Here is an 18217-nt window from a genome sequence, read left to right on the forward strand (position 1 = left end):
AGACATTAACACTATGAAATAACACATGGAATCATCTAGTAACCAAAAAGTGTTAAACAAATCAAAATACATTTTATATTTGAGTTTCTTCTAATAGCCACCCTTTGCGTTGACAGCTTTGCACACTCTCAGCTTCACCTGGAATGCTTTTCCAAACGTCTTGAAGGAGTTCCCATATATGCTGAGCTCTTGTTGGCTGCTTTTCTTTCACTCTGCGATCCAACTCATCTCAATTTGGTTGAGGTTGGGGGTGATTGTGGAGGCCAGGTCATCTGATGCAACACTCCATCACTTTCCTTCTTGGTAGAATAGCCCATATACCACCTAGAGGTGTGTTGGGTCATTGTCTTGTTGAAAAACAAATGTTAGTCCCAATTAGCCCAAACCAGATGGGACGGCGTATCGAATGCAGAATGCTGCGGAAGCCATGCTGGTTAAGTGTGCCTTGAATTCTAAATAAATCACAGATGGTGTGGGGATGATTTTCTGGTGACACTAACACCTCTTCCTCCATGCTTTATGATGGGAATTACACGTGGAGGTCATCCGTTCACCCACACCACGTCTCACAAAGACACGGCGGTTGGAACCAAAAATCTCCAATTTGGACTCATCCGACAAAAGAACAGATTTCCACCGGTCTAATGTGCGTTGCTCGTATTTTTTGACCCAAGCAACTCTTCTTTTATTATTAATGTCCTTTACTAGTGTTGTTTTTTTCCCCCAGCAATTTGACCATGAAAGCCTGATTTTCACTCAGTCTCCTCTGAACAGTTGATGTTGAGATGTGTCTGTTACTTGAACTCTGTGAAGCATTTATTTGGGCTGCAATTTCTGAGGCTTGTAACTCTAATGAACTTATCCTCTGCAGCAGAGGTAACTCTGGGTATTCGTTTCCTGTGGCGGTCCTCATGAGAGACAGTCATCATAGTGCTTGATGGTTTTTGCGACTGCACTTGAAGAATTGTTCAAAGTTCTTGACATTTTCCGGATTGAGTGACCTTCATGTCTTAAAGTAATGGACTGTTGTTTCTCTTTCCTTATTTGAGCTGTTCTTGCCATAATATGGACTTGGTCTTTTACCAAATAGGGCTATCTTGTCACAACACAACTGATTGGCAAAAATGCCATAAGAAGGAAAGAAATTCCACAAATTGACTTAAGAAGGTACACCTGTTAATTTAAATGCATTCCAGATGACCTCATGAAGCTGGTTGAGAGAATGCCAAGAGTGTTGCAAAGCTTTCATCAAGGCAAAGGGGGGCTATTTGAAAAATCTCAAATATACTTTGATATAACACTTTTTTGGGAACTACATGATTCCATATGTGTTATTTCATAGTTTTGATGTTTTCACTATTATTCTACAGTGTAGAAAATAGTAAAAATAAAGAAAAACCCTTGAATGAGTAGGTGTGTTAGAACATTTGGCCTTGTGTTTTAGGTTATTGTCCTGCTGAAATGTGAATTTGTTTGTTGGAAAGCAGACTGAACCAGTTTTTCCTTTAGGATTTTGCCTGTGCTTAGCTTTTATTACTTTTATTTTTATCCTAAAGAAACTCACCAGTCCTTGCTGATGACAAGCATACCCATAACATGATGCAGCCCCACCATGCTTGATAATATGAAACTGGTACTCAGTGATGTGTTGTGCTGGATTTCCCCCAAACATAACGGTTTCTATACAAGACAAAAAGTACATTTCTTTGCCACATTTTTTGCAGTTTTACTTTAGTGTCTTGTTGCAAACAGGAGCCATTTTTTAAATATGTTTTATTCTTCCTTTTCCTTCCTTTTAACTCTGTCAATTAAGCTCGTATTGTGGACTAACAGCAATGTTGTTCATCCATCCTCAGTTTTCTCCTATCACAGCCATTAAACTCTGTTTTGAAGTCATCATTGGCCTCATGGCGAAATCCCGGAGTGGTTTCCTTCCTCAACAGCAACTGAGTTAGGAAGGATGCCTGTATCTTTGTGACTGGGTGTATTCATACAGCATCCAAAATGTAGTTAATAACTTCGCCATGCTCAAAGGGATATTCAATGTATGTTTTTTTTTACCCTTCTACAAATAGGTGCCCTTTTGTGAGACATTGGAAAACCTCCCTGTTCTTTGTGGTTGAATCTGTTTTGAAATGCACTGCTCGACTGAGGGACCTTACAGATAATTATGTATGTGTGGGGTACAGAGACGAGGTAGTCATTCGAAAATCATGTTACTCACTATTAGGGAGTCCATGCGAGTTGTTAAGCACATCTTTACTCCTGAACTTATTTAGGCTTGCCATAAAAGGGGTTGAATACTTATTGACCCAAGACATTTCAGGTTTTATTTTGAAAACATTGCTAAAAACATAATTCCACTTTGACGTTATGGGGTATTGTGTGTAGACCAGTGGCACAAATCTCAATTTAATGAATTTTAAATCTAGGCTGAAACAACAACAATGTGGAAAGTCAAGGAGTGGGAATACTTTCTGAAGGCACTGTGTACACATTCTTACTCCAGTCTTATATTCACCTTAGCTTTGACATTGTAATTAAGTAGTGGATGATTCATCTTGAGACTCATATTTCTGCATTTCATTCCTCTTAATTGGGGCTGGGCACAGTAGCTCACTTTTGTCATTCATTTGACATCTCTCACCCGTACACTCACTCTTTCTTCGACTGTATCTAAGAGACAACTCACACTGCGGCAAACAAACACTTTGTAATATCTTCCCTCCCTCTCTCTGTCTGACTCACTTCAGCTTCATAACACTGTAATCCCTCTATGATAGCCTGGAGAGAGACACCTTTATTCTCTGCCCAACAGGTGTACGCACACAAAAATGGTCGGACCGACCGACCGAGACGCACAGCTACAAAGGGCAAACTGTGGAGGAGTGACTCTCACTCTTGAGTAGGGTTGTCACGATACCAGTATCGCAATCCTACGATACCTGATTTTCCTTAGAAAAAAGGAAAACACAAAGCAGACTAAACTCTTTTGGTCCTTTAAAAAACATGCTTTATGTAAAATATTGTGCGCTATAGCTTGGAAAAGAAACTGGATTCTGGGTGACAACATAAAGCTGCGTGTTTCCAACATTAGGACTGTTTTCCTCACAAATGCCTACCGTCCAGTCTTCAGTCAGCTGTTCGTTCCACAATTAAAAAATAAATAACCATTTGAACATGTTATGTTGGTGATTTTATTTTCATCACTGTCTTCATCAGAAATGGTTATTTACATGGTTTCTACAGTAATTCTACCAGCCCTAAGATTTTCTAATGCTTGTTTGAGTTCAGAAACAAATTATTCCTGCTGCTATTTTATATTCTGTTTAGTAGATGGTTTTCCTTTTTGAGTCCTGTTCAAAATTGGAATTGAAATGAACATTTTTAGGTGGGTGATTTAGTAGAGTAACTCCAAGCCATGCTCAATCTCCTCTTTCCTTATGTGACAATGTATGTGCGTGGCTGCCTGGGTCCTTGAGTGTAGTAGGATTCTAATTGCAACTGCCTGGCAGGAGATTAGCTTTAATCAGGCATCTGGTCAGTCTGTCCCACACCTCAATGAGAGGCATTAACAAGGCAATCCCTCCCTCCCCTCTCCTATCACAACACACACCCACACAAACCCTGTACTTACTGCTGCTGTAGCTCCTTCCCAACATCCACAGCAGCGCTCCCCTCCAATCTGCTGCCAGACTGGAGGAACTCGACCAGACTCTACCCTCGCTTGTGTGTGTTGCTGTGCGTCTGTCAGTGGGCAACATGTCTCTCTCTACCCTCAACCAAACTAGGACAGAGCATGTTTGGGTGGCCTGTAAAACTTCAATTCTGTCTCGATTCCCATCTCGCCTATTTGCCAAGGCACATTCATACAGACAACCCACGCTCTCCCTCTGTTGCTTTTTCTCTCCCTCTCTTGCTTTGTTACTCCTTCTCTCGCTTGTTCTCGTTCTCTCCCGCACAAAGATTTGCAAACAAAGAAACATGATATTCAACACACCACAATTATACACTCACTAGTGTCTTGAGGGAAAAAAATCACGAACAACCAACACCAAACATACTCAAATTGGCCATTTCTCTTCCGCTGAGTCATTTCTTGATCATTGTCCCATTATTGGAGAGCGAGAGTGCTCAAACAATCCGGTTCTGTGGTCTCCGTCCTGCTGAAGTGTGCATTGGTGAATTGGAAGAGTCTGGGGCCTGAATCAGCCCTCTGTTGGCCTGTTTCAGTGCCCAGAGAGGAGGAGGGCAATCGCTTCTGCTTCAATAATACAGGCCTTCATAGCCACGGGTGGGCAGAGCGAGAGAGAGGGGGGGCAGCCTTGAAGTCTCAGCCCAGATCTACACAGAGAGGAAGCTAACCCAGCGGCTAGTCTGATTTTATTGATACACTCCTCTGGCATGGAGACTCCTAAAGCAGGACATTAATCTCACCAAAATGCTTTGGTGAGATTAAGTTGAGCAGGAACCTTGGAGGGTTTTAGACAGAGCTGATGGTGTTTTGGGGGCTAGAGATCCAGTGATATGGTTTTAGACTCCAAAGGAATGGATTTATGTGCCCCGAAATAATAGTATTTGTGCACCTCATTTGGTCGTTGTCACTGATAGGCCACGGCTGTCATTTTGGATCAGCCATGGCCATTTGAGGCCAAACACACAGCAACTGTATGATAGGATCACAGAATTAAAAAAGTGTTTTTGGCTTGGACGATATACTTTAATGCTGGGGTATTTTGAAATACCCATGTTATCGTTTTCAATACAGCTTTGGTTGGGGCCTTCCTAAAGCTCAGGGGCCCTTGCCTCACTGGAGTACAGGAACAAATAGTGCCCCTTGTGTGCACTGACCTTTTAATTTTTTTAAATGATTATTCAAAAACATAATCCTCTGCCATCATCAATGTGAAAAATATTGTGATATATTTCTGCCTTGTCGCCCAGCCCTATAAAACCCCAGTTTCGAATCGCAGTACATATAGCATTGTGTGAATAGCAATACATATCATGTCTGCACCTAAGTATCGTGAGGGCCCTGGCAATTCCCAGCCTTATTTTCTAGGTATATATCTACAGTATTCCTAACAATACATTTTACAAATCTTTCTCTTCTTAGTCATACACTGACACATCCAGAAGAGTGTACTGCCAACTACATCGAGTCACTATCAGTCAATACTTTTTTTTAAATGTCCATTCTTTAACATTTACCTTTAAAAATGACTGTTTTACCCGACCTCTGCCAAGGTGTCTCTGTTAATGTATTTTTTGGGTAGTAAAAAAATATGGATTCCAACTCTCACTGACCACTCTATAACAATCAGGACAAGTATAGTTATAGATTGTCTATTAATGCAGCTGCCACTGTATTGAAGCTATTGGACACTGTTTATCGTAGCTTTATTACGGGCGATAGGTTCAGTATACACCACAGCATTCTGTACCAGAAAGAAGGCTGGCCCTACCTTGAAGTCTCGTAGATCAATGCATTGTACTCTTTTTGTTTTATACAGCCGTCTTGCATAAACCTGCCATACCTTACTTCGTTATTAATCTACAGACGTACGAGCTACCAGACCCGGTCTCGGGGATGGCTAACTCTTCGATCTCTATTGAGTTAGATAAATCTGCTTTTAGTTTTTAGTTTTTTTCACCTTACTTGTGGAATAATCACAAACTCTGATTTGGTGCCTCTAAGGCAATTCAGATGGCTCATTGAGGACCTTTTTTCCTTTACTGAGGAATGTATTTAGTTTTCTATGATTTTGAATCTGTTTTGCCTTTCTTAATGTAAAACAGTGCTTTTTCGTATCTGTAAAAGAGACCTTTTCAGCACGCCTCTGTCAAAGTACCGGTTAAATACCATTAAGTATGGAGTGGTAGTGCACGTTTTGAAGTCACTCGTTTTTTATAAAGAACTAAGGATATCAGCACCCAAACGTGTCACAACTTAACTCTGCTAGCTAGCCCTTTCCTGACGCTGCACAATTGATCAAATTCACATCAATATCCATATCGCACGCAATATTTTGAAACTCATCTCAGCAGCATGTCCATTTTTCTAGTATATTTTCTTCTCCAAGCCCCACCCACTCAAGCAGCGCAGTTACTACTCCTCGCTGTTAGTCACTATAGGTTTGCATGTTGTTCTGTTAGGTCAACTGATTGTTCCAACAAGACAATGCCGCATTCCACTTCGCTTGTTAATATGACAAGTCAATCTATTTCTGTGATTTCCAACAGTTCACCCAAGTGTTTTGATCGATTATTGCACGTCAAATCGCAATGTTTTGCCCATATTCTGCAGCCCTAGCCTTTCGCTTCACTCAAAGCACGTGTTTTAATGATTAGCTGAATGCACCACAAGTAAATATTTTTAAAGCACTTCCCAAATTAGCAATGACCTCTAAGGCAATAAGAATCAAATGATTTTCATGATTTTCATCAAATGACAAGTTTGAGAAAGCATTGAGTTATTTGAATGGGATGAGGTAGAGCCTATTCTCAATTTGATTCAACTAAATTATAATATTGATCAAAAGGAAGCCATTTTAGAACAGTTTAATCCATCTTGTAAATTCTGTCAGTAGAGGAGAAAAGTTTAAATCTTTTGTGGTTGCATTGAAGCAATGCTTAGCCCGTGTACATTTTAGATTTCCCTGTCTGGCCCCTATATCCATAAGTCTAGCAGGCCAGACTGGAGCTGGGGTAGGGGCTAGGGAAGGGTAAGGGCTGGGCTATGTGATGGAGATTAGGGGTGATTTAGAGCAGTGCCTACTGAAGGGGATGGGGGAGAGGGGTACATCAGATCCTCAGCACTGATATCAGCTGACTCCTGGGAGACACAGCAGTACACTGTGTGCACTGTCTGCATTGTACTCTTAATTGTCACAACTTATTGGACGTTGAAGTTGAACATTCTTTAGAGCTTCTTTAAGCCTTAAGACCATTGTTTGCTGTTGTGAAGTTGACAGTCGTGTTCCACAACATATCGCAACAGTCTCACCCCACGGTGGCATGTTTGTAGAACGCTGGAGTGTTGCCAAATGGAGATTTTTACGAGCTCTCCAGCCGTCAATCACAATGCCAGCAGCCCCTGCAAGGCTGCCACCTGCCCTGTGCTATGGTACTAGAGACAGAAACTGGGAAATTAAACTCACAGGTCAAGAACAGATTATCATAAATGACATGTGCCTTTTTAAGGTAATCCCAATCAATAAAGATATTGTGCTTGGGTTCAGTTTGGTTCATGTACACATGCATACATATAATGCTGGTGTAGAAATGCATCCAATCAAAGTAGGCCAGCCTGATTTTAATTATTAGTAATAAGGAAACAAAATGCTTTATTGTTTTGTGGTCATAAAATGATTCTGTCATCATAGGCGGGTAAAGTTAAGTATGCACAATAAACCGGTGGCACTGTCATTACTGAACTAATGCTTCTTGTGGCAAGCTATGGGAAATCCCAAGCATCGAGTTAGCCTAATGATATCAGACTTTGTACATTAAACTGAAGCAGACATTTTCCCTCTGCTGCACTTACTATTAAAAGTGCTGAAATGACCTGATATATTCAATGCATAGCACTAAATCCTAAAGAGAACAACAGTCCTAGCATTTAACCACCGTCTTTTATGTTTTGAATGTTTAAACACTGAGTCACTTCTCCTCCGTTCCCCCTCTTTCAGCTGAATATCTCGTTCAATGAGTCGAGCATCCAAAGCACCTATGAGTACCCCTCCGAGAGCAGCGTATGGGACAGCGAAGAGGAGGATGAGGAGGACGTGAAGGGAGGAGAAGAGGAAGATAAGCCCAGCATGGTGGGCCGTATCCACCTCCCTCGTCCAAGCTTCACCAGTTCCCCATCTCACACCAGCAACAGCACTGGTGAGAGAACTAGAGGGAATGGGGGAGGGGGAAAGGAAAGCAGGAAATGGATAGGATGAGAGAGGGGATGGAATCGGGAGGAGTGAGAAGGATAAATGGTTTGAGGAAAATGAATCGAACAGACTAAGCGAAACCTATTCTCATGGTAAGAAGGGTAAGATAAGGAAAGGGAGAGAAATTAATTCTTCCAATTTATTAGTAATCTGGAAGTGGCTGAATGGTGCTGAACTACTGCTCATGGTTATAATGTAGCATGGGAGACACCTACTGGTCAGAGTTAGCTTTACATCCAAACACATAGGAACTCTGCTTTTATTTGTTATTTCATTTTTATTTAACCTTTATTTGCCTAGTCAAGTCAGTTAAGAACAAATTCTTATTTACAATAACGGCCTACCCCGGCCAAACCCTAACGACACTAGCCAATTGGGATTCCCGATCACGGCAGGGTAGCCTAGTGGTTAGAGCGTTGGACTAGTAACAGGAAGGTTGCAAGTTCAAACCCCCGAGCTGACAAGGTACAAATCTGTCGTTCTGCCCCTGAACAGGCAGTTAACCCACTGTTCGTTCCTAGGCCGTCATTGAAAATAAGAATTTGTTCTTAACTGACTTGCCTAGTTAAATAAAGGTAAAATAAAATAAAAAATGATATAGCCTAGAATTGAACCAGGGTCTGTAGTGACACCTCTAGCACAGAGATGCAGTGCCACTCAGGAGCAGGCAAGAGCAATCTTTTAGTGGGATGTAACTGAACAAGTTTATCTGCTCTCCCATAAAATTGATCAACAGTAGCCATGCAGTATGTCTCTACATTAGTTATTCATTACACAGCTTATTGCCAATCTTTAACTAACCCGTACATGAGCTCATGCTTATGTTCTTGCAAGAATTCATGCAGAATATGTATTCCCATTGTGCTACAGATTTACATTGGGCTCTGCCCTGTTTCCTATGTCTTCAGATCTGTCCAGTTACATTCCCAGGCACACTGTGGATTTTAACACCTGGCAGGAACATAAGCTTGATGACCCTGTTTACCAGGGGGCCACCAATTCCCAGCACGCACAGATGTCAGAGGAAGTTATGGTGAGGCTTCTTTTTAAAGTATATGAACTGACGCATTCATTCATCAACCTTAACTTGTACAGGGATACTTGTACACGATAAGATTTACCTACCAGCACATGATTTACAAAGGTAGCTAAATGTTTTCCCACCCGTTCCCTGCTCTTCATTCCCTATCTATCTCTTAGCTCACCCCAGCAGATAGCTCCTCTCTGTCAGACTTCAACAGTGAACCTGCGCTGTACTTCTGATTTGCCTGGACCAAACAGGACTGACCACTGCCCTCCAGTACCAGAACCAGCAGCCGTAACCACAACCCCCACCTGGGACCAGTGAGACTTAACAGAACTGGACATCAAATCGCACTTCAAAGCACTCTTTTTCAAGTTTAGTTTGACACCGACATCAACCAACCAACTAACCAACCAATCAACCACCACAGATTCAAGCAGCTGGACTGTCCTCACCTTACCTGTACAGTTGATCTGTCTTTGCTCTCCACCTCCGCCTACTTTCATTGACTGCCATTGAGCAGTGAAGTCTGAACCAGATCTGACAGACTATTTGATTGTCAAAATAAATCTTGTTTTCAAGATAAACATGCATTATAATGCGGTTTCCCAGGCTTACGGTCCCCAGAAGAAGCCAATCTGTCTGCCTCAATGTCTCTAAGGCTGTGTTTTACGGGCAGCCCAATCCTTCTTTCTTTTCTCCATTTAATTAGTCTTTTGAACAATCACAGATCTTTTTCAGAGCTGATCTGATTGGTTGAAAGACCAATTTTAGTGAAAAAAAAGATCAGAATTGGGCAGCCTGTTTAAACGCAGCCTTTGTGTCTCCCATCAATAATGTCATAATATACATAATGTGTTTTATGGTCTCCATGTGTCCTTCTGAAGGGGATGTATGTAGTGGTGGAGATCACCTTGTGAAGGTAAGTGACCAAATTCCTTCAAAACAAGGAAGCCATCAGTGCCGTCCTTATCATGGTGAAGAAGAGACTCGGCGTTATCGTGTCCTGGAGTCCCAGGACGTAGGCCGAGGACTCCACATTCCGTAGGGGATGGCAGACAAACAAAATAAAAAAACTGAAGACTGAAATAGTGAAAGGGTGCCACAAGCCTAGTTTATTGTTGTTTTGTACCTGCATGTTCTGATTTCTATTGACTTGGTTCCTCGTACTGTATGCTTTTAGTTTTGTATGTTTCCTTACAACAATGCTGTGTTGGAGACTTCAGGAGCAAGCAAACTTCAACACTCCCCCCTTTTTAAGATTATGCAAAGCTCTGTAGACCTACTCAATTTAATGTTTTATCATCAAAGATCTGCGATGCACTGCTTAAAAGATTGCCTTGGCAGGAAATTTTATACTATGAATATCTTCTGAGAGAAGCTTCATGTCAAGAAGCATAGAGCATAAATGCCTTGGTGTTAGACTCACTGTCTACAATGTGATTAGAACAATTTCCCCTTTTCAGTGTTAATGTTTGAACACCAAGTGTGAAAGATAAAAATGTCCAACATAAACCACGAATAGCAAATATTGAGAGAACCCATTCGCCAGCACGTTGGTTTGTGAAAGCTTGAGTTATCCTCTTAATGTTGAAGTTTGCATGCCAGAGACTCGTTCGTGTATAGTATATGGATCAAATAGCTGGTATAGAAGGGAAGGGTGCGTCCTCATGGCCGTGTGTGTTTCCTTCACATTGACCATTGAATATCTTTTGACCTTTACAGCCTGACCTCATAAACCTTCACGTTCCATAGAGCGTGAGCTGGTCCATTTTAGTAATGAAGACGACATTGATTATGAAACTAATGATTGTGTGTATATCTAAGACCTGTGGTGAAAGATTAAGAAGTAAAAAGCTTTTTTTATTTTTATTTTAAGGTTGCTCCTATGTCTTCGAAATAATTTTTCTTAAAATGCCAATTGACTCAAGTGTTCCACCTATTGCTGTGGTGGCCACCACTCGCATTCTCATAATTTTCCAATGTTCTCCTTTGGCCAGTATTGATGTCGTTTCTATAATCTACAATGATGTTTTCATACGAATAATTTATTACTTGCATCTCTTAGGGCTTTTTATTTCTTCATATCTTCAATCAAAAGAACAGGTTTAGATTGAACAGACACAAAAGCACTGCGCTATTGGGAGGCTACATTTTTCTGTATACTGTATCATGATTAGACAGACTTGGATTATGTTTTATGTCAAGATTGTATTTCCATTTGCACTGTCATTGTATTAGCTTTGTTATGCACCTCAGAAGAAATACAGTGAAGGTGCTCATCAATCCATATATGTATCATCTCATCAGATAGAAATAGGTGAATATGAAGAATGCACTGCCCAATAATGCCATGATCTCTTAAAATCTTTGCCACAACCTTGAAACGTTAGTGGAAGACCAGAGAATGATCCCTGGTTAGTGTCTACTGTTAGATCGAAGGACTATCTCACACAGCATACAGAGCACGCATGCCATTCATCTGTGCTAACTGCTGTCTTTGAGGACCAAATCCCTAAGGAGGCCGACAGATTTTCCTGGGAATCATGCGCTTCTAATGTTGGCTTTCATCAAAGTGGAGGCCCAAAAGCCAGGGCTGTATCATTGGATGTTCCAGTGGTCATACTGAATGTGACACAAGCAAGACTGAGATGGCTATTATCGTGATGAAGACTGCTTCACTTGAAAGATTGATATTGTCCTATCTGTCTGGTCCTGTTGAGAAGAAACAGTACTTGTCTGTCATACTGTAGCTAGAAGCCCCATCTCATCTTGTTTTTCTCTTCCTCTGTCTAAATCTCCAGCATCAAAGAGATGTGCTTACTGTAAAATGTGTACTTGTTAACGCTTTGGGCAAAAAAAGATGTCAGAACTGTACAAATAAAAGCTCAATAAATAGATGAAGCCTTGAAGGACCGTGTGAATAGTCTGTTATCGTGTTTCTGATCTCCCAATTGCGAAACGTTACCCTGCCAAAACTCATAAATGCATTGTTAAACCTGACCGAATAAACAACATCAACAAAGCGGACAGAAAGCTTCAGAAATCTCAGAGAATAGCTTTTATTTGTTGTGAAGGAGATTTACTAGTAGAAAGAATAGAGCAGTGTGCTTCCACCTAAACCGGCATTGTGCTATATTTATCTGTGCTATATTTACCTGTAATTACATATCAAAGTGTCAGACAGCATCTCACCGGGAGTGTGTGTTAGTTTGTCTCATGTGCCGCTGTTGAAAGACACTAGCACTCAAGAAAAACAACCCAAGGAATGACTTCTGGGCGTGTCCCATACACTGCAATAGGCAAATGAGACCGGATTCTTCACAGATCATCTTTATTAAAATGATTCAATTGGTATAAAATAAGTATGCCAGTGAACAGCAGTATTAGACAAAGTCAAAACATTTTACATAAATATACTGTATATACAAATATTAGGAACACCTTCAAATTAGATTAGGGCCTAATTTATTTATTTAAATTGACTGATTTCCTTATATGAACTGTAACTCAGTCAAATCTTTGAAATTGTTGCATGTTGCGTTTATATTTTTGTTCAGTGTACAAACAGTGCACAGTTACAAGGGTGAGGGGAAATGCTGGTGCCTGGGTGAGAGGTTAGGTTTAGGAGCGGTAGTCTGGATGTCAGTGGTCTTTCCTTCCGGGTTCAGTGGCTTTGCCGAGATTTCCTGCTTCCTTCTTTATTACACTCAGCAGTGTTTGACAGCTCTCCAGAATCTTAGAGAGAGTAAGACATGAATCAACATAATATTCATTGCATTTACTGTATGAAATACCATAGACTGAGTCAAGTGGGATCGGGATACAGCTAGACAACCACTTAATCAGACTATCTGCTGTGCAACAATTTGATTTGAAGAGTCTGACTCTGAGCACTCAGTGGTTTTTAATTAACAACACTTACGGGCGTTTGTTTGCTCTGCTATTATGCTCTTAGTAACACCAAGGGAGTTGGATATTAAGATAACACGTGGGATGTTTGCTGTCTGGAATTGCTGCAAATAATTCCATCCAGTGTTCTTTGAGAACAGAAGACATGGAGAATGTTATCTTACCCAGTACATTTACAGGTCCTTTTGCAGTCAAATTGATATGTACTGTAAAGCTCACATAATATGCTTTCATGGTTTTGTGAGACTTAAATAACACTGAAAAACATTTTAAAAAATTCTCATGAAAAATAGAAACCCTAAACCCTGGCTGGTCCTGACCTTCATAAAGGCACCCTCGGTCTCGCCGATGGTGTGGTCAAAGTCAGCGCGGACGGAGTGTCGTCGGGCCAGGCTCTCGTTGACGCGGCGTAGTTTCTCGGTGAGGACATGGATGTCGTGCTGCAGACGACCCTTCTCCTCCTCCTCCTGCTGGATCTGACGGTTCAGCTCATCCCTCTTAGAACACAGCTTCTCGATACCTGAGGTAAAAGAAACAACACTGGCTGTTAAGAGGTGGAATGTGGAAACAACCAAGGTACTCATGAAAACAACTTCTCGGTTTTTACAGTGTTTGAGCTGTAGCCTAGATCAATTATTTATAATTATGAAGGCTTACCATCAAATATAGCCTGGGCCTGCATTCCGAGTCCGAACATCATGAAAATTGTAGAAAATCTGGGTATTTCAAAGAGAAAACAACCTAGAGACCTATAGCCTATCCTCCTAAATACGTGTCAGACTTGTTGTGCACAATGTAAAAGGGAGGCGGATGTCTAAGCTGAGGTCCCACTCACTCAGCAGGCCATTCCTACTGAATCAGCCCATTCCAGCCTATGATGGATGAAGGATGTGTGTGTGTGACAGAGAGTCAATCATACATTAACTGAATCCCACTGCTAGAGGTCACGTCTAATTCAAACCACAGCTACCGACTAAAGATCTCCTTCCCGGTTTAAGAGAGGCTCTATTCGCACCAACACTCCATCTAACCAGCTCCATAACACTAGCCTATATTTTCAAAGCCATTCATTACGATTCATAACAACTGCTGACATGAAATATAGCAAAACTGTAAATAACTGGGATTGAGAATCAAGGGTACAATTGATCTCAGAGACAATGTCATTGAAAAATAACGAAGATCACTTGGGCTAAACTTGACAGGAGACATGTCTGCATGGTTAGATCATTTATCCTGGTTAATTTATCCAGTCATGTCAGACAGTTACATCTAATGGGCTTCTGATACATGGACTCTGATTGAAACAGTTACTCAGAGTTGGAAGCATTTAAATTATACATAAGCAGAATGCCTTGTCTTGATTTTAACCCCAAGTGTCAGGGGTTTTATGGCAGTGCTACAGCAAGGTGAAATATAGTCTGTGGATATTTCCCAAGGGTCTGCTGTAGCATAGAAGGGCTGCAGTGTATCTGCAGTCCACGCACACACACACACACACACACACACACACACACACACAATAGCATACTACTTGGATGATACCAGCATTCTTGAGTTATATCCCCTCCCACTAAACCAGGTGTTACCTAACTTTCTTGGCCCGCGACCACAATTTGGCTCCAACTTTCCGATATGATATCACTGACGTCATGATTTGACCTCGTTTTTTCCGAGTTCCCAGTTGTTTTGAACGCGGCACCAGTTGTCCTGAAAGCACCAAATGTACTGATGCTCGTTTCAAAGTAACATTATTACGTGATTAATGACGTCTGAAGCTTAGTTTGATCATGTCATTTTTAAACCACTACGCTAATATTTGTGTAAACTCTTCACAGTTGTGCTCTGGACACCCCATTTCATGTACCCAAGATCCGCAGGTAAAGCTGTACATTGCAATACGAATGTGCAATATGTTGAATAGTGAGGTGATTTCCCACAGTTTAAGTCCTTCAAAAAGAGCTACGACGCTACTATTTGTGTAAACTCTTCACAGTTAATAACATTTTGTGAGAGAAAATGTATCATGTGAAGAGACAGCATTAAATGTTCATCTTGTCTTTCGTGTCATAAAAAAGTATTGTTTCCTGCCTGTGCTTGGTAACGATATGAGGGGGGGGGGGGCGTCATGATCCCCTCTTTAGGACCATCTGGCAGAACGCCCAGAATATGTTATATAAATCAAGATAGGAGACGTGCCAGACACATGCAGGAACCAATCATTTAAAAAAAAATGTTTATTTAAAAAAATACACATTTGCAGAAATTTGTATTATTTTTTTGCAGGAACCAATCCTATGAAAAATGCCTATGTGACTTGTCTGTGTAAGTAGTATATAAGAGATCTAACGGGACAGCCTCAACAGAGCTCACGTTATGCATCTAAGTTTGACTGTGACCTCTCCAGCTTGCTGTTAATTAACAATGATTAATTTAATAGCCCCACCTGTTTTGAGCCCACACATTTTGCAATTGTGAAGTCTAATAAATCCACAGTGCGATTAACAATTTTTGGGGGGCAAATTGTCTTTTGTTGAATTGATATAACATTCCAAACTTGTTAAGCAGTATCCAGTTAAAATATGGGATGATTCCAGTATTTGTGTCTGTCTGACAGTTTCAATGTGGGACTTTTATTTTGAAGGCAAACCGTAAATTCTACTATTCTGGCAAATCGTTATTGTGGCTAGCTTCACATAGGTGGTGCAAAAGCAGGAAAAAGCAGTGGAGAAACACGTGACATTGATCAACCAATAGTTTGTTAGATACCGCCTACAGACGTTTGACTGACAACCCTCATTATCATATTGGAGGAAGAAGTACCGAAATAAATATTTAATAAAATGAATTAAAGTTTGAATAATTATAATACATAGATAAATAATTAAATACATACAGATATGTAGAGAAAATTAATTACATTTGGCAGTTTTTTATTTCCTTGCTCATTTATTTAATTATGTGTGGATTTATATATTTATGTATACATTTGTGTGAATGTATTTAATTCTAATTATGGCAGGTTTGGTCCTCCATTGTGCTTCTTGCCTGCATATTTCCCCTCCCCCCCAAGATCCAGAACCCAGCTCTAGCTCACGGTTCATGCTGGGCTCCAGTGCTAGTGTGCATGTAGTAATGGGCTCCTTCCTATGTGTGATATCTGTATATTATTTTGTACAATGTTCATGTCAGTGGTGTAAAGGGAGAACTTGTTCTCAACTAGCCTACCTGGTCAAATAAAGGTGAAAAAAGTACTTAAGTAAAAATACTTGAAAGTACTACGTAAGTCTTTTTTGGGGGTATCTGTACTTCACTTTACATTTGGGACTACTTTTACTTCACTACATTCCTAAAGAAAATAATGTACTTTTTATTCCATACATTTTGACTGATACTCAAACGTACTTGTTACATTTTGAATGCTTAGCGGGACATGAAAATGGTTTAATTCACACACCCTTGTTTTTTTTAACTAGGCAAGTTAAGAACAAATTCTTATTTTACAATGACGGCCTACCCCGGCCAAACCATCCCCTAACCCGGACGACGCTGGGTCAATTGTGCGCCGCCCTATGGTAGAACATCCCTGGTTATCCCTACTGCCTCTGATCTGGCGGACTCACTAAGCACATGCTTCATTTGTAAATTATATCTTAGTGTTGGAGCGTGCCCCTTGCTATCCATAAATAAAAAATAAAATTAGGCTGTCTGGTTTGCTTCATATAATCATTTTTAAAACGATGTATACTTTGATGCTTTTACTTTTGATACTCAAGTATATTTGAAAACAAATACTTTTAGACTTTTTCACAAGTAGTATTTTACTGGGTTACTTTACCTTGAGACATTTTCTATTAAGGTATCTTTACTTTTACTCAAGTATGACGCTTAAGTCTTTTTTCCACCACTGGTTCGTGTAATGCAATAAAATAATAATAATGGACTTCTGAAACCGTAACTAGTAAGATGTCAGACCCCACGAATCGGCGTATGCGACCGTGAGTTAAAGTATGTTGATAACAACGGTCGGCCATCTTGGAGGCTGTCTCTGGGTCTTATTTATTACCTTTATTTAACTAGGCGAGTCAGTTAAGAACAAATTCTTATTTACAATGACGGCCTACCATAAGGCCTCCTGCAGGGACGGGGGCTGAGATTAAAAATATTGTACAAAACACACCACAGCACTACAGAGACCGAAGACATGGTAGCAGCACAAAACATGGTGCAAACCTTATTAGGCACAGACAACAGCAAAAAGGTAGAGACAACAATACATCAGGCGAAGCAGCCACAACTGTCAGTGTCCATGATTGAGGCTTTGAATGAAGAGACATGACTGAATGGAAATAAAACTGTCCAGTTTGAGTGGTTGTTGCAGCTCGTTCCAGTCACTAGCTGCAGCGAATTGAAAAGAGGAACGATCCAGGGATGTGTGTGCTTTGGGGATTGTAGTTCAATTGGTTGCAAAATCCCACTGATTTCAAATCAAATTGTTGTTACATCGGTCGAATACAACCTTACAGTGAAATAATGCTTACTTACAAGCCCACAATGCCGTTTTAAGAAAATACCTTTAAAAAAATAAGAGACAGATCAGATCAGCAGTAAAATAACAATAGCGGTGCTATATACAAGGGGTACCGGTGTCGAGGTAATTGAGGTAATATGTACATGTAAATAGAGTTATTAATGTGACTATGCATAGATGAGTAGCATCAGCGTATAATAGGGGGCATGCATATAGTCTGGGTAGCCATTTGATTAGATGTTCAGGAGTCTTGTGGCTAGAAGCCTCTTGGACCAAGACTTGGCGCTCCGGTACCGCTTGCCGTGCGGTAGCAGAGAGAACAGTCTATGACTAGACTGGCTGGAGTCTCTGATCATTTTTAGGGCCTTCCTCTGACAGCAATTTCAACGTGGTTCCGGGTTTTTCTTCGATTTCAAGCTGCTTTCAAACAACGACCTCTACTGGACACCGTACTTCAATGTAGTTAGTATTTCTTCATCCAGGGTTTGTTACCTGAACAGTTGCTCAGCAGGTAGAGTTGGGATCTTGGGGACCAGACTAGGTATATTTTGAGAATCGTTTTGTGACACCACCCTTTCAGCACATTGTTTAAACAATTCGCTTTGAGTCAAGTATACGATTATGTTTAAAGCATCCGAAATAATGGCATATATTCCGTTTTTGACAGCAAAAGAGGGAAGCATGATGGAAGGGGCGAACCTTCAATGGCAATTGATTATGGGGCGATTTACTTAATATTGTGGAAAAATATATATAAACTATATATACAAAAGTATGTGGACACCCTTTTCAAATTAGTGAATTCGG

The 18217-nt window shown here is 40.6% G+C and overlaps 2 protein-coding genes across 3 annotated transcripts in view; one reads left to right on the forward strand and one right to left on the reverse strand.

Moving 5' to 3' along the window:
• Window positions 1-11879, forward strand: part of LOC110509773 (taperin) — a 28721-nt gene extending 16842 nt beyond the window's left edge. The window contains exons 2-4 of the mRNA XM_021590869.3: window positions 7692-7890; window positions 8852-8976; window positions 9144-11879. Of these exons, the coding sequence (XP_021446544.3) occupies window positions 7692-7890; window positions 8852-8976; window positions 9144-9206 (387 nt within the window). The 3' untranslated portion in view covers window positions 9207-11879. The remainder of the gene's footprint in view (window positions 1-7691; window positions 7891-8851; window positions 8977-9143) is intronic.
• Window positions 11880-12284: 405 nt separating this feature from the next.
• LOC110509364 (uncharacterized) lies at window positions 12285-13709 on the reverse strand. 2 transcript variants are annotated; one of them, XM_021590268.3, is made up of 3 exons: window positions 13537-13709; window positions 13200-13399; window positions 12285-12705 (listed from the first exon to the last, which is right to left on the reverse strand). In XM_021590268.3, the coding sequence occupies exons 1-3, from the start codon at window positions 13577-13579 to the stop codon at window positions 12613-12615; spliced, it is 336 nt and encodes a 111-aa protein (XP_021445943.1). In that variant the 5' UTR covers window positions 13580-13709; the 3' UTR covers window positions 12285-12612. The 2 variants fall into 2 exon arrangements, with proteins under 2 accessions (XP_021445943.1, XP_021445942.1); XM_021590267.3 differs by having other exon boundaries at window positions 13200-13596.
• Between the last annotated feature and the right edge of the window lie 4508 nt (window positions 13710-18217).

Source organism: Oncorhynchus mykiss, chromosome 29 (assembly GCF_057628025.1).
Source record: "Oncorhynchus mykiss isolate SJ-2025 chromosome 29, ASM5762802v1, whole genome shotgun sequence".
NCBI classification, from domain to species: Eukaryota; Metazoa; Chordata; class Actinopteri; order Salmoniformes; family Salmonidae; genus Oncorhynchus; species Oncorhynchus mykiss.

Excerpts from the sequence above, each read along its gene's own strand:
- LOC110509364 (XM_021590267.3), bottom strand. The coding sequence starts at position 13,463 with ATGAGTACCTTGGTTGTTTCCACATTCCACCTCTTAACAGCCAGTGTT. Across the intron at positions 12,706-13,199 it reads CCGAGGGTGCCTTTATGAAG|ATTCTGGAGAGCTGTCAAAC; the intron begins GTCAGGACCAGC and ends ACTCTCTCTAAG.